This window comes from Amphiprion ocellaris, chromosome 6, assembly GCF_022539595.1.
Source record: "Amphiprion ocellaris isolate individual 3 ecotype Okinawa chromosome 6, ASM2253959v1, whole genome shotgun sequence".
In the NCBI taxonomy this organism is placed as follows: domain Eukaryota; kingdom Metazoa; phylum Chordata; class Actinopteri; family Pomacentridae; genus Amphiprion; species Amphiprion ocellaris.
The window spans coordinates 38,816,429-38,831,397 of NC_072771.1; the positions used below are offsets into that span (position 1 = coordinate 38,816,429).

Here is a 14,969-nt window from a genome sequence, read left to right on the forward strand (position 1 = left end):
AAGCTGGTTGTTTTTCACAAAACAGAAGTTGAGTTTGATTATTTTAGATGTATCTGATGTATATCTTAGAAAGATGGATGAATAGATGGATGGATGGATGAATAGATGAATGGATACTCAGAAATATTCTATTTTTTTCCCCTATTCTTCATGTTTCCTGTCTGATTTGTGCAAACACAGCCTGCAGTTCAGCCTAAAAGGTCACTGAATTTTTATCAGGTGACTGTTGGCTGCAGCTGAATCACTCACAGCTTCACAGTTGCACTGGAGAGCACAGAATTTTTTGTTTGTTATTTAATCTAGTTAGGCCAAATGGTTGATTTTTGGCAAATTTTTAAATGACACATGAAGAATGAAGTGATATTTGTTCGCCATTGATTGGGCTCGTCCCTGAAGACTCTGTTTTAAATGTGTAGACATGGGCTTCGTGCAATATAACCATGTGTAATAGTGCTTAAGGATTATGAGCGATGGTGATAATGGGATATGTGCAATAGTGTTAGATGGGACATGTACAGGGTAATTATATGTTATGTAGACGGGGATATGTGCAATAGTGACTAAGAGAAATGTGCATATTATGTGCAATAGTGGCAATGGGAAATGTGCAATACAATTAAATGTAACACTGTCAGAGGGATATATATAGCGGACCCTTATGTTATAGTGACAGAGGGATAAGTGTAGTATGACAATGTGCAATAATGGAGAGGGATGTGTGCAATAGCAACAAAGAGATATTTGCCATATAATCATGTGTAAAATTAATTAATTAGTGGTTGGTAGCTGCCTCGATATCTCAGCTTTTGTCTGTTATGTCCACTAAGTGTTATCTTTTATATTCATATATATGTGTGTGTGTGTGTGTGTGTGTGTGTGTGTGTGTGTGTGTGTGTGTGTGTGTGTGTGTGTGTGTGTGTGTGTGTGTGTGTGTGTGTGTGTGTGTGTGTGTTTTTGTTCAGTTATGGTCTTATGATGTTCTCTAATTTTGATCAGCCAATGGGACTTGAGAGGGAAATCAGCCGTATGGCTACAATCTGTCGTATTTACATGAAAATGTACATCAATACGAATTGTCCCATTTTAAAAATAAATGAATAAATGAAAATAAAATGAAATATTGACTGAATTAAGGGCAGTTGGACAGGTGTAATTTTGGTGGACTTTTTGAAGGATAACATGCCTTTGAAACCTGCTGGTGGGTTTAGATTCAGACGATTTTAATCTTAGTAACCTCTGTGTGTTTTATACATCGCATTTTTAGAAATGCTTATCTGTGTTGCGCATAGTTTAGCAATATATTTTTAAAAACAAAGACTGGAAGTTGGTTGTTTTTGATTATTTGCTCAATGAACACTGGAGAAAACAATTTTTTAAGTGCATTTATGTGTTACCAAAAAAGATTGCTTTACATACTATTGATACTTTACTGCTTAAAGATTGAACTCGTTTCCATATTTGTCTCCTCTCTACACAGCTGCACAGCCTGCAGTTCAGCTGAAAAGTCCCAGATATTTTCTCTATGTGCCTGTTGATCACAGCTATTTCAGTCATACATTTTCAGTTACATGAGGACTGCAAAAATTTAGCGTTTTTCACAGAATCTATTTTTTAAAAATAGTTTATTTTTGGTACTTTTTATAAAATGAAACATGCATGATAAATTATTTCTGTTAGTACAGTTTCTAGCTGTCATAAATGGGGTCATTTTGGTTATTTTTACCCACTGGTGGGTTTTGGAGTTTAGATGGTTAAAATAAAATGCAGTTGAACATAAATAGTACTGTATAGCTCCCAAAAAGTCTATGTAATCAGTTTGTTTTTTGTGTGTGAGTTTTGCGATACTAGAGAAGTTGTATAATCTCATAAATTGAAAAGTGAAATTTGCTCCGCACATTTGTCTAATCCTGAACAACGGCAAATCAAACAGCAAACCTTCGCTCTAAATGAAGCACAATTGTTAAAAAATGCAAACACTGTAAGAAAAAGTCCCCACAAACTGAAGGACGAGTTTAATCATCACAGTCACAAACAACAGGTGTAGCAGTTCAGGAACAACATGTTGGAGGTTTTATCTGAGCGTTAAATCCAAACTTCCATCTGCGTTATGAAGTGCCTCTAATGCCTCATCTGGACTGATGTCTGCCGAGCAAATAGAACAGCTGGCGTCTCTGTTCCTGGAACAGAATGATAAAGCCACTCACAGACGGGGAACAATAAGCCAGACCTTCACTGTTGACAGAGATCCTTTTATCGCTACAGAAATCTGACTGGAGTTTCTCTGTTCAGACTCACTTGGCATCCAGATCCCTTCCTCTCGATTCTCTTTTATACAGTGAGGTGTGGCACACAAAGAACAAATCTGCACAACTCCACCTTTCCAGCAACACCAGCTGCTTCTCAGTGGGCTTAAGACAAAACATAGTGTTGAATTTAAATCAAATGTAGTCATAATTGAACCCACATTTTGCTGTGCATCCATCTCCAGTACACTTGTTTGAATTCCTTCAGAAAGTCATCCTTGCATAAAAATGTTATCTGAATATTTGTAATATCTATGCAATGCACTTGTTGCAGAAATATTGTCGTTATGGGTATCCCTACACAATTATAGATATCTCTGCTGCCAGCATTTTATGGTGAGAAGATTGTACAATATTTTATTCTGTTTTCAGTCTTGCTTTTTTGCAGGAGTTTTTGTTGTTGCCTGTCTTCTAACATTTATGGTGCATTGGTTGTTTCTGGCTGCTTTAAAACTAAAAAAAAAAAAAAAAATGAGACAAAAATGTTAGATTTCCTCATTGAAACAAGTACACATTTTGAAAAAGCATCAAGTATACAAAAAAATAGAAAAACTAAAAGAAAATAGTTGTGGAAATTTTGTGGAGTTGAGCAAAAATTTTATGTAAACATTTATTTGATTGATCTGGTATGTTTTATTGTCATCTGGTCTGTTGAAACACTGCCTGCAATTCAGCCGAAAGCTATAAAAACTGAGTCGGTCACAGCTTTTCAGTTGTGCTGATTATTCTAAAGTTTTGGCTACTTATAGGCTCTGATGTGAACAATTTATTTTTATTAATTTTTAAATTAAAACATGTAGAACTAGAAAAGCACTCAGAGCGCAGTACTCCGCCAAGGCTGTCCATTCCCCCATATGTCAGAAATGCAGCATTTGTTTATTAGTTATTGATGATCAGAAATCACGGAAACATGGAATGAGATATTTAATATAGATGTACCCACAAACAAAATGTTGTTCTGCATGTGTACGTTATGTATGGATACCGAATCACGTGACCTAAATATGTAGAAGGCAGCAGGAATTGATGGGACTCAGAAACACCCCCACAATTTAATCAGTTGTTCCTTGGATCATTTCTGATGGATAAGTCCTGATAATTCCTCAGCTGGATTTGTAGCAGGATCACAATCATGTGATCATCAGCAGGCAGGTGACATAGTGTTCACTTGTTGTCATGGTTACAGTGACGCTGTGCTGCTATCTGGCAAGTATACAGAAATCTTTAACAAATCCATGGATCCAGACTATAAGCTGCATCACTGCCAAAATCTAATCACTTGGTCCTTGAGTCATTTCTGACCTTCCCTGGAAATTTCATCCAAATCTGTTGATCTGTTTTTGAGTAATGTTGGTAACAGACAGACAGACAGACAGACAGACAGACAGACAGACAGACAGACAGACAGACAGACAGACAGACAGACAGACAGACAGACAGACAGACAGACAGACAGATGCCGATCATCACATAACTCCACCGCGTTCCTTGGTGGACTAATAAAATTAATGTGATGAAATCTAACAGTTTTTAGCTTAGATTTGGTTAATTTTCCCAAAGAAACTGTAGATCACACTTTATTAGAAAGTAGAAAATCTGATGATAAATTCTAAAGTTTTTTCATATTTTTTATAGATAAAGGTTGCCATGGGTACCTGGGGAGCTTAACAGGTTGAGCGGGTGACTCATAGTCCCCATGCAGAGTGTTAGAAGGTTTTTTATATTATCATTAATAGCTATGCTTAATAGCTATGGTATGAACTGTGTTACACTCTTACACATGATGTTTTTTGATACATAAGCTTACTGAAACCTGTACCTATTGTTTCAATGCATTTACCACCCCCACAAGATTTAGTAAGTGGAGTAAAAGCAGCGTATTTACTTAAAACAACAATCTTAAATTCATTTTACCCATTTAAATTCATGTCTGATCAGTAGTTATGTATAAACGAATGAGGTCACACTAGGTGGATTCATGTCTTTGCATTCATGCCGTTAAAAACTGAGAGTCTGTGGCGACATTTTCCTGCAAAATCACAAGTCGTGCACAGTTAGTGATGCCTGTTTCATCATCAGCAGTATCTTTCTGCCTGAAAGGAGGCTAATGTAACAGTGCACCTGTATTTCCTGTGATTTAGACATGATTGCCTTTTCTTGTCACATGGGGTGACCTTGAGTTGTCATGGAGACATGGTCCAGCTGAATGACAGATGTCTTAAAACACTCCTAAAGTCACCACAGATGCTGCCAAGGAGAACAACACACAGATCTTAGAGGTGTTTGCCATTTGTGGTCGTACCTACAGTGTTGTAACAGTTTTTCTTCGTGCGGTTGCAGGTTGGGCATGGAGCACGACGGCCAGGGGAACCGCTGTGGCGACGAGACGGCGATGGGAAGTGTCATGGCTCCACTGGTTCAGGCGGCTTTCCATCGATACCACTGGTCCATGTGCAGCGGACAGGAGCTGAAGAGATACATCCAGTGAGTCCATGTTGGCGTTCACACAAAATAAGCAGCTGATGCCATGACCTAGCATTTAAAGCTGCAGTGTGGCACTGACAGTGTCAAAAACACAGATTCAGACTTTCAGGGTTTTATACATAAAAAAAATCTGAAAGTATTTTTGTGTTCTTGCGTTGTGTATATCAACGCTGGTGTCGTCCTGCGGGTCAGATTGACCCGTTTTAAAGTTTGAAAATGTGGAAAAAAACACATTTTAACAATAAAAATTTCCACATTTTCCACACTTTTGGGAAATTTTTTGAACATTTTTTGGTGGAAAAAAGAAATATAAAGAAAAAAATGTTTTTTTTTAAAGAACATTCATGCAAAAAAAAATCTACCAAAATCCAGCGAAATTTGCTGGATTTTGGTAGATTTTTTTCTGGATGTTCTTCAAGAAAATATTAGAAGTTTTACTAATATTTATGTAATCACTGTAGATATTTTTAGGATTTCTTTGGAGGATTTTTACTTATTTTTTGAAAATATATATAAAGAGTTTTCTTGTCACATTTGGGGGATTTTTTATTTTTATTTTTTTTAGAAAACTTTTCAGGGAAACTTTTAAGGAATTATTTGAATTTTCTTCCTGAAAGTTTTGCAAATTTTCAGAAATTTGGGGAATTTTTTTTGCTGAATTTTTGTTTTTTTTCAGACAAGGAAACAATATTTTTGGTGCCCATAAATGAAGACAACAGGAGGGTTAAGTTAATCCACAAGCTTTAATCAGTGCAGGTTTAGAGCAAAGCTTCGGTGCAGTACGTGGCCCAGATCTAGAGAGAAGATGCGGTTGTAAACGCCCACAGGGTTTTAGAATCAGGCTAATTCCTGGGTAGGTTTTTCTGTGGTGCAGATGAGGAAGAATCTGGGACAGTAAAATCACAATGTGAGGGATGACCTCATTTTAGACAATTTTGTCAATATTTGTGCAATACTTATGTCACTGAAATAGGAAATGCTCTTTTAAGATGCATTTTTACACTGAATTCTTTTCCCTCTATCGTTGTTCTCTGTCACCTTTCAGAAAATGAGTTTAAGTCATTGTTCTTTTTCAGATCCAGTTTTCAATTTGAACATGTGTGGCAAAGTCACTACAATATTACAACTTACAATACACTCTTTATTATTATTAGTAGTAGTACTAGTAGTAGTAGTAGTGATAGTGGTAGTATTGTGTTATTTTCTTTACCGCAAACATAATAAAGGAAATGTATTAGACAATCTTGTAGTCACGTATAAATAGAACGAATAGACCTGGGCATTAATATCAAAAGACATTTGCTGACAAATTTGTCAAGATCCTGATTTACCCGAATATACAAAACCAGTCTTTAAAACTTTTTTATTCAGTAATATCGCAAAGACTGTTTAGAAGGGCTTCATTATTCAATTCCAAATGGAAAAAAAGCATGCATACATACAAAGTACCATCAGCCCTGTTTTTCCTTGACCATAAAATGAGCCAGATGATGAAATTTGCAATATGTACACGTTAAAACACAGCTAAGATTGGTAAATAAAATCCTCCAGCAACTTTTTCTCTGAATTGAACTGTTAATGGTTCCTCTAGAAACCCCCCAAGCAAGCAGTGTTTCCTAAAAATCCCCAGATTTACTCGAGGTGCTTCTTATTCTAAGATAGTAGAGCAGAGTAAAGTAGTTTTGCTGTGGTCTGAACCGTTCATTTGGCATAACTGATAATATATTTGGTCTTTTTTGACTACTGTATGCACCTTTAATCCTAATTTGTACCAATGCATTGCAGCGATTTATCCAGATCTGAAAAAATGGCAACTTCCTGAATCAAACTATTGTGAAAAACGAAAGAAAGAATGTTATTTATAGAAAGCAGAATTTAGAGTCTATGCTCTGACTTCATCTCCTCTCTCAGAGTACATTTGCACAGATATGGAGGACTGAATGAGTGAAAATCATCCCTTCAATCTGCAGCGTGATCCTGGGTTGATGGTGGGCTGAGAGCTGAGCAGAGTTATAAACAGGAAGTTTTGGAACTCAAATAGGCACCAGAATGGGAAGTAGTGTTTGACAGAATTGAATACAGCAGCTTCAGTTCACTGCCTGCAGTAGTTTAAAGGGTTCTGCTTCATTTTTCTGGCTTTTCTATGAGCAGAATGTGGTGGAAATTGGATGGAGTCTCAAAACAAGTTAAAATGGATGTCAAAACATGAAATGATTTTTAACCCTCTGAACCGCAAAAACCCTCCTGCTGGGCTTGAAAGGCATTTTATCCTCAAATAGATTGCCAAAAATTACATCGTTTATCAGAGCCAGAAACTTAAAAGAGGAAAGAATTGTCAGTTTCAACTTTCAGACAGTCTGTGAACCTGCAAGGTGCCGTTCTGCTGGAAAACTTCACCAAATCTCAGCTTGAAATTGTGTGATTACATCAAAATCACTAGATTCAGCATCACATTTTAAAAAATCTCCAAAAAATATCCATTTGCTTTAACTAGAATATGTAAAAAAAACAAAACAAATTATGATCTTCTCAAAACAACTGTGAAGATATGATGGATTCAACTGTGATCAAAAGTCATGCATCGAAAACTCAGTAACTTTTCTGCTGAACTGCAGGCAGTGTTTACACGAAATAGAAGCATGTCAAGAAATTAGAACTATTTATCTTTTCTAAAATTAATAATCAAAGAAGTTCAATTTTTTTTTTTTTAATACATAATAAAAGAAGAAAAGCACTCAGAGAGCACATTACCGAGGCTGCTCAGATGTTTCTGATGGCTGAAATCTTCAATAAAAAATGACCTTGCTCTGAGTACAGGTGTGTGTTCTGCATGTGTACATTATGTACAGATACCGGATCACATGACCTAAATATGTAGCAGGCGGCGGGAATTGATGGGACTCAGAAACACCTCCACAATTTAATCAGCTGTTCCTTGGATCATTTCTGATGGATAAGTCCTGATAAGTCCTCAGTGGTGGATTTGTAGTAGGATCACAATCAGCTGACGTAGTGTTCACTTGTTGTCATGGTTACAGTGATGCTGTGCTGCTATCTGACAATGATACAGAAATCTTTAACAAATCCATGGATCCAGACTATAAGCTGCATCACTGCCAGAATCTAATCACTTGGTCCTTGTGTCATTTCTGACCTTCCCTGGAAATTTCATCCAAATCTGTTAGTCTGTTTGTGAATAATGTTGCGAACAGACAGAGACAGAGACAGACAGAGACAGACAGACACCTATCGTCACATAATTCCACTGCATTCCGTGGCGGAGTAAAAAGTAATACAGAATACTTACACTACCATTCAAAGATTTCAGGTCACTTAGAAATGTCCTTATTGTTGAAAGAAAAGCAGTTTTTCCAATGAAGATAACATTAAATGAATGATAAATACAGTCTGGACATTGTTGTTTTCCTACATGCTCATAGAACCAGAGTTGCATTCAGTAATTTCCATTTCTCTCTGTTTTTGATGCACTGGAGGGTGACGTTGTCAAAGTTGTTGGATCCTACATTGCAATCAAAACAAAAAGTCTGAAACTTTGCAAATGTTCCAAATTCTTGCAGTGGACAGCAGCCAGCTGTATTTACACTACTGTTCAAAAGTTTGGGGTCACTTAGAAATGTCCTTATTTTGGAAAAAAAAAAGAAGCATTTTTTTTTTCAATGAAGATACCATTAAATGAATGATAAATCCAGTGTAGACATTGTTAATGTGGTAAATGACTATTGTAGCTGGAAACAGCTGATGTTTAATGGAATATCTCCATAGAGGTACAGAGGAACATTTCCAGCAACCATCACTCCTGTGTTCTAATGCTACATTGTGTTAGCTAATGGTGTTGAAAGGCTCATTGATGATTAGAAAACCCTTGTGCAGTTATGTTAGCACATGGATAAAAGTGTGGGTGACCCCAAACTTTTGAACGGTAGTGTATATAGTGTTTTTCAGACAATCAAAGGCGCTTTTTATGATTTATGGCACTTTAACTGTGTTATTCTGCACAAATGACATTTTCTTCAGCTCTCAATTCACAGTTGTAGCGTTTCCACAGGATAACAGGACTTGATATTGCAGGAACGAAATGCTCTATTTTGTGGAAAAATGTCACAGAACCTAAAAATATCCATATAAAGCTCAGGGTTCAGAAGTTTGAATGGCAACATGGCGATTGAATCCACATATTTAATACTGCAGACTCTCTAGCTATAAAAATAATACCAGTACTTATTACTGCAGTGCATTATATTCTGTTGAATGTTAGCGTGAAGGTGTGTGAGCCTCAGTAAATGCATTCATGTCCTGTGCTCAATTCATAGACATAGATTTTTTTATTTTTTCCACTCAGCAATAGAAAAATCCATTTCTGACAGGGAAAGTTTAGTGGAGCATGGAGTCCAAACTATTGGCATCAAAGCAGATGACGGTGTCAGTGTGTGATCAATCACAGCACAGTTCCGAGTTTTCTAAAGCAGCCTGAAGCTATTCTAACCAGATTTGTTGTGGACAGAAATCCATATTTAGAATGACAACTGTTGCAGCAGTACAATAGTGTTGGATCATAAAGGAAACGGCTCGGGTTGCACCAAACACACACATATATGCTTTCTGTGCAGCTTGAAAAAATAAAGAGCCAAACCGGGATTTACTGCAGTGGAGCTACGTTGCACTTCCTCCTGTTGAACTGAAACATAAAAACATAACTCTTCCTGAAAAAGGAAGCAAAAAGAAGCTAATTTCCTCTGAAATCTCTCTGCAGCATTCAGTCAGAATATTCATGCAATGATAACCAGGCATTAAATTATGGGATGCTTTACTTTCAATGTGTTTTTAATTAGAAGTGAAATCAGATGGTGCCTTCAGTCTGATTGCTGTCTTCAAAACACAGCTTTCTCCTGATTTGATAGATGAATTAATTATGTGGTAAATTAAGCAGAAGATTTAGACTCAGAGGGGGTGAATACAGCGAATTAAGATAGTTTACAACATGTAAACATTTTAACTTAGATTTTCTATTGAATCCTCCAATAGGAAATGATATTCAATGAAGTTTCAGTTCAGAGCAAGAATTTGATTTAATTAAAAAAAAAACATTCAGCAGGTGGAATTACTTCAAGTGCAGTTGCTAGAATTACACCATTTACCAGAGCCAGAAACTTAAAAAGAGTTTAAACTCTCAGACGGTCTATAAACCATCTGTGTGGAAAACTCAAAAAAATGTCATCAAACTTTCTTTATTCTACGTCTCATCTTTTTTTAAAAATCCCCAAAATATGACCATTTGCTTTAACCGGAATGCAAAAATCACAAAATTCTGCTCCTCTACACACAACCGTGAAACTGTGATTGAATCAGCTGTGATCAATCATCATGTGATGTAAATTCAATAACTTTTTTTTTTTGGTTAAGTTCGTCAGGAAATATAATTCAAGGGACCTGTTCCCACCATTTAATCCAATACATGACTGCAAGATAAAAATTCAGCTTTATTGATTTAGGTACATTTTATAAACCTTATATTGGTTGTTTGGGGAAATGGGCAGTTCTGTGTTGGCAAAAGGCCACCAAGTCTTCTGTGACGCTTAATGACATCCAGCCAAACTTTTAAGATGTTAACATTATTATCAAGTATTGGTTGGCAAAACCATATTAATGTTAATTATGACAACATAATATTGTGTGACATTTAGGCTTAAATTTCTGCATTACCTAAAAAAAGACTAAATTCAAGGTGAGATAACTCAGGAAAATGAGCTTCATTTTTGTTCACCTTGAGGTCAAGATTTCAAACATCATTCTACCTACTTCAGACTGGAGAATCTTAAGTTTTTTTTATATCAACATTTAAAATGTATCTAAAAAAAAATTTAAATTTATATCAGTATCTGATTGCACTAACAGGTGGAGCCTCTTACTGTTTCATACTGGAGCAACCAAAGGGAGGTGGGCAGGTCTGTGTTGGTAAGCAAACACTGTGGGGGTTTAGGAAGTAAAGGGCACCATGACAAAGTCTTCTGTGACACTTAATGACATCCAGCCAAGCTTTTAGGTCACAAATATTTTATTGATTGGTTGGGGAGGTGGGCAGTTTTATATTGGCAAAAGGGCACCATGATAAAGTCTTCTGTGATGTTTAATGACGTCTAGTCACCGCATAAACGTTAAATCAGTCTGTATTCCAGTGGCATATACACCAGCTGTGTCATGTGTCTTTTATCTTATATGCCTTACAGCATTGCTTTGTTTGTATTGTAAATTAATGAATAATTGATTGACAATGCTGCAGTTATGATAAAAAAAATTATGAGCATTTTCAAAACCTACTTGACAGTGGATATAAGCAATGATTTAGCTTAGGTTTGTGCTGACACAGATCAGTTAAAAATGGTCTTGATTGCACCTAATCTGTATCTTTAGTTAGTGAAAATGTGTAATTGATGACAGGTAAAGGTGGTCATCCTGCTCTTTCATGAGTCGTACACAAACCAAGCATGGCCAGGACCAGGAGAAATCCACTAGAATGTTTATCTGTAAGTTGTAGAAGTATTTGCTGTTGAGATTATTTCTTGCATGTTTGTAGAGCTGTTGGTATTTTCAGTCAAATGTCTGCGCAGAATTTCTACACGCTCCTGGCTGTAATGTCAAACATTTGGCTGATCTACTGAGCAGCTGATCAAACAGAAAAGGAAATACACATTCAGATTCATGGTGCTGTCACAACAGTGACGCATTCCTCTTTTTATACCATTCTGAGTCTTCATAAGCTCAAATAGTCACACAGCTGTGACGCCGGTTCAGTCTGATGGTTTAGTGCTTATGGTGGAGGCTGGGATTTGTGTCGACGTTGATTTGAAAACATCTGAAGGTAGTGTTGAGTTTCACTGAGAGTAGTTCAAACCTGGCAGACAAAGAGTGAAGAGAAGACAGGATCAGTCACAACATTAAAACCACTGAGAGGCGAAGGGAACGACACTGATCGCCTTGTTGTAATGCAGTGTTCTGCTGGGAATCCTCCTGCTATTATTGTGAACAACCTAAACTTTACAGCAGATGAAGCACAGCCCTCCCTGGCAAAGACTTTTTCCACAATCACACAAAAACCTCTTCGTAAAAGCTCAAGGAACGAGTGTTGACTGGGTCTGCAAAGTCCCCAAACGCCAATCTGATGCAGCATTAATGGGATAAACTGGATCTACGAAGGCCTGACCCTGAAACCCACATTAACCAAAGGATCTGCTGCTAACATCCCAGTGTCAGACACTTAAAAACCCCAGAGGTCCATGTCTTGATGGCTCAGAACTGCTTTGGCAGCATAAAGGGGACATACACAACATCAGGCAGGTGGATTGTTGAATATTCTGTGGAATTTGAAATATTAGCCATTGAAATAGAGGTATAGCCACCTGCTAAATGTTTCTGTTTTTAATTTAATTAATATTATTAATATTCTTTATTTTAATTAATTTACATACAGGCTTCTGTCTGTTCCAAAAAAATTTAAAAGCTTTTTAAAAAAAATAAAAAATATGCCAAAATCAATAAATTTGGATTTTTATCTTGCAGTCATGCATTTGATTAAATGGTGGGAATAGTTCTCTTTAATTACTTTTCCTGGTAAACTTAAACAAAAAGCAAAAACTTGGAATGCTGCCCTTTTGCAAGGAAAAAGGTTGATCTGTTTCCCTGCAGAACACTGGAAAATATCTTCTTCTGTTTTTTAAAACTGGGTCCATGTTTAGAAATCTCATATATTCTTATTGAGGACTGTTTTTCGAGGTTGAGTTCTTTTTATCTTGGTCTGAGTGGATTTATTATCAATTTTAACTGGAGACCTGCAGGTTATGTTACTAAATCTCCACTATTTTAGAAATTTATACACATTTTTTTGTCCACCTGAAGTTCTAGTCTAGTTTTTGACTTCAGCGTCACGTTTTCTCTTTCCTTCGCAGCACATACGATTGTCTCCTGGATGACCCCTTCAAGCACGACTGGCCTCAGCTTCCCGAGCTTCCTGGCATCAACTACTCAATGGATGAGCAGTGCCGATTTGACTTTGGAGTCGGCTATAAGATCTGTACTTCAGTGAGTATCGCAGCTATCTGTACAGTGTGTCTCGGCCCAGAAATACGTCTCTGAGTGCAGCTCAGCAGGAAAAATGAGAAGGAGATGGAGTCCATGGAAGCTTGATTTGCTCTCAAAGGGATGAGAAATATAAGCTGTCAGACACTAAAACTTCCTCCGACTTTGGAAGTGACACTTGAGACGAGCAGAGAAGTTCTGGTGAGCTTTTTTTTGCAGAAAAACGTGCAGGACACGGTGATGACAGACTTTTAAAGAAAACTGGCTTTTAAACATGAGCGGACTAACAGAAGCAGAATCAGATGTGAGATTAGCAAGCACTTCAAACAGAAACGTGCTAATTTTACCTCAGTCACACCTGCTGTCTGCCTCGCCGTCTGCAGATAGAGGGGTGATAATTACTCTGTTGCTATTTACTGCAGTTTTTCTTCAGCAGATCAGCAAAGATTCTCATTAGAGCAATGAAGCAACAGAAATAATGTTGATCTGAAATATACATTTTTGAGTTGGGGGCATGTTTGGAAACCTTTTTTTATTGTTATTGAGAATGATTTCTAAGTTGAAAATGCCAATAGGTTGGTGGAAGTTCTTTATCTTAGTCTTTGGGTGGTTTTTATTAGGACAAGTGGCAGAGTTGAGTTTATACAATGAGAAATTGCAGCACTTTCTGATGATGTTGCATGCGTCAGGCCTCGCAGAAACCATCATGACCTTTCAACAAGAGCTGGTTCTGGTTAAAAAGACTCATAATGTGCAGGGATGAGTGATTTTTTTTTCATTGACTCTGTGGACAGAATGACTGTTTAATGACTGGGCAGAGAGCTTGGATAAGATCTTCACTTGATGACCTAGCCTTTCACTCTAAATTAAGCTTGACATTTGTTTTAAAGCATTTTTAAATTTTTACAGATTACTGGTTTTCCAACCCCGCTAGGGATGAAAACTCAACCTTCTGATTTCAACTTTAAAAGAATCCAGAGGACAGAGTGCTTTCTGATGGTTCAATGAGTTCCTGTTGTTTCTTTCACTTCTCTGGGAGTTTTTATTGAAGCTTGTTGCCTGCACAGATTCATTCTCATTTCTTATTTTAGTTTCTAATTATATTACATTTCCCAACTTTAGTCCATTTTATAACACATCAAAACTGCCAGTGGGAAGGAAATTTACTTTGTTAAATTCCACTTATTTGCATCCAGAGCCTTTACCAGCCAGAGAATAAGAAACTTCAAAGGTGCAATAAGCAAGATTTTGAACATTTTTGTTTAATTCTTTATTTTACTAGGTAGGATCGGTTGAGAACAATTTCTCATTTACAATGATGACTTGGCAACAAGCCCCAGCAGGAAGAAAGATGACAAAAAATCTTACATTTATGAGCCAAAACAGCCCCCTAGAGTTCAGAAATTGTCCCCCTAAGTGAATCTGGAGCCAAGGTTATAATCAGTAAGTTGACCAAGAAACTTCCTCTGGATGAAACTGGAAAGCCTGAAGAGTCCTCAAGTCCTTATTTCCGATTCTTGTTGGTCAGCCAAACATGGAAACAAGGGACAATTTTGTTTTCTGAAAATGAATAAACATGTGAGCAGCTGATGTATAAATAGATAAAAACCTCAAATGTTCCAATTGATTTTACTTTGTGCGTGTGAGTCCCTCCCGTTGAAACTGTTGATGCCCAAAAAGAACAGAATAATGTACAAACACAGTGTTTTATTCATGTTAATGCCTCATTTATATGCACTTGTTTCCTTTCAGCTCAGTGTGAAGATTCTCTGCTGCTGTTTTGAGGTTTCTCCTTCTCTGATGGTTACATTATTTTGTATTGGCATCCATGTTCGCAATCTTTGTAGTTGTAAATGGATGTGAAGGGAGGTTAGAGGTGTATCTGTTTGTTTTGTTTTGATTTGAGATGCTGCTGCTCTGAGGTTCTGATTATTGCACAGAGAACCTTTAAGGATGCTCTAGTCAATACTTTTCATATCAATAATGCATCAAAGGTCTGCTTGGACATACTTGTACGGTGAATTATTACCTGACTTCACGGCTCTTCTCAGATCAACACAGCATTTAAATTCATTGTTTTGTTTTGCTTTG

At 36.9% G+C, this 14,969-nt stretch overlaps 1 protein-coding gene across 3 annotated transcripts in view; it reads left to right on the forward strand.

Annotated features, from left to right (window-relative positions):
• Positions 1-14,969, forward strand: part of adamts3 (ADAM metallopeptidase with thrombospondin type 1 motif, 3) — a 264,743-nt gene that overhangs the window by 178,871 nt on the left and 70,903 nt on the right. For all 3 annotated transcript variants that reach the window (XM_055011322.1, XM_055011323.1, XM_055011324.1), the window contains exons 9-10: positions 4,644-4,787; positions 12,749-12,881. In XM_055011322.1, the coding sequence (XP_054867297.1) occupies positions 4,644-4,787; positions 12,749-12,881 (277 nt within the window). The remainder of the gene's footprint in view (positions 1-4,643; positions 4,788-12,748; positions 12,882-14,969) is intronic.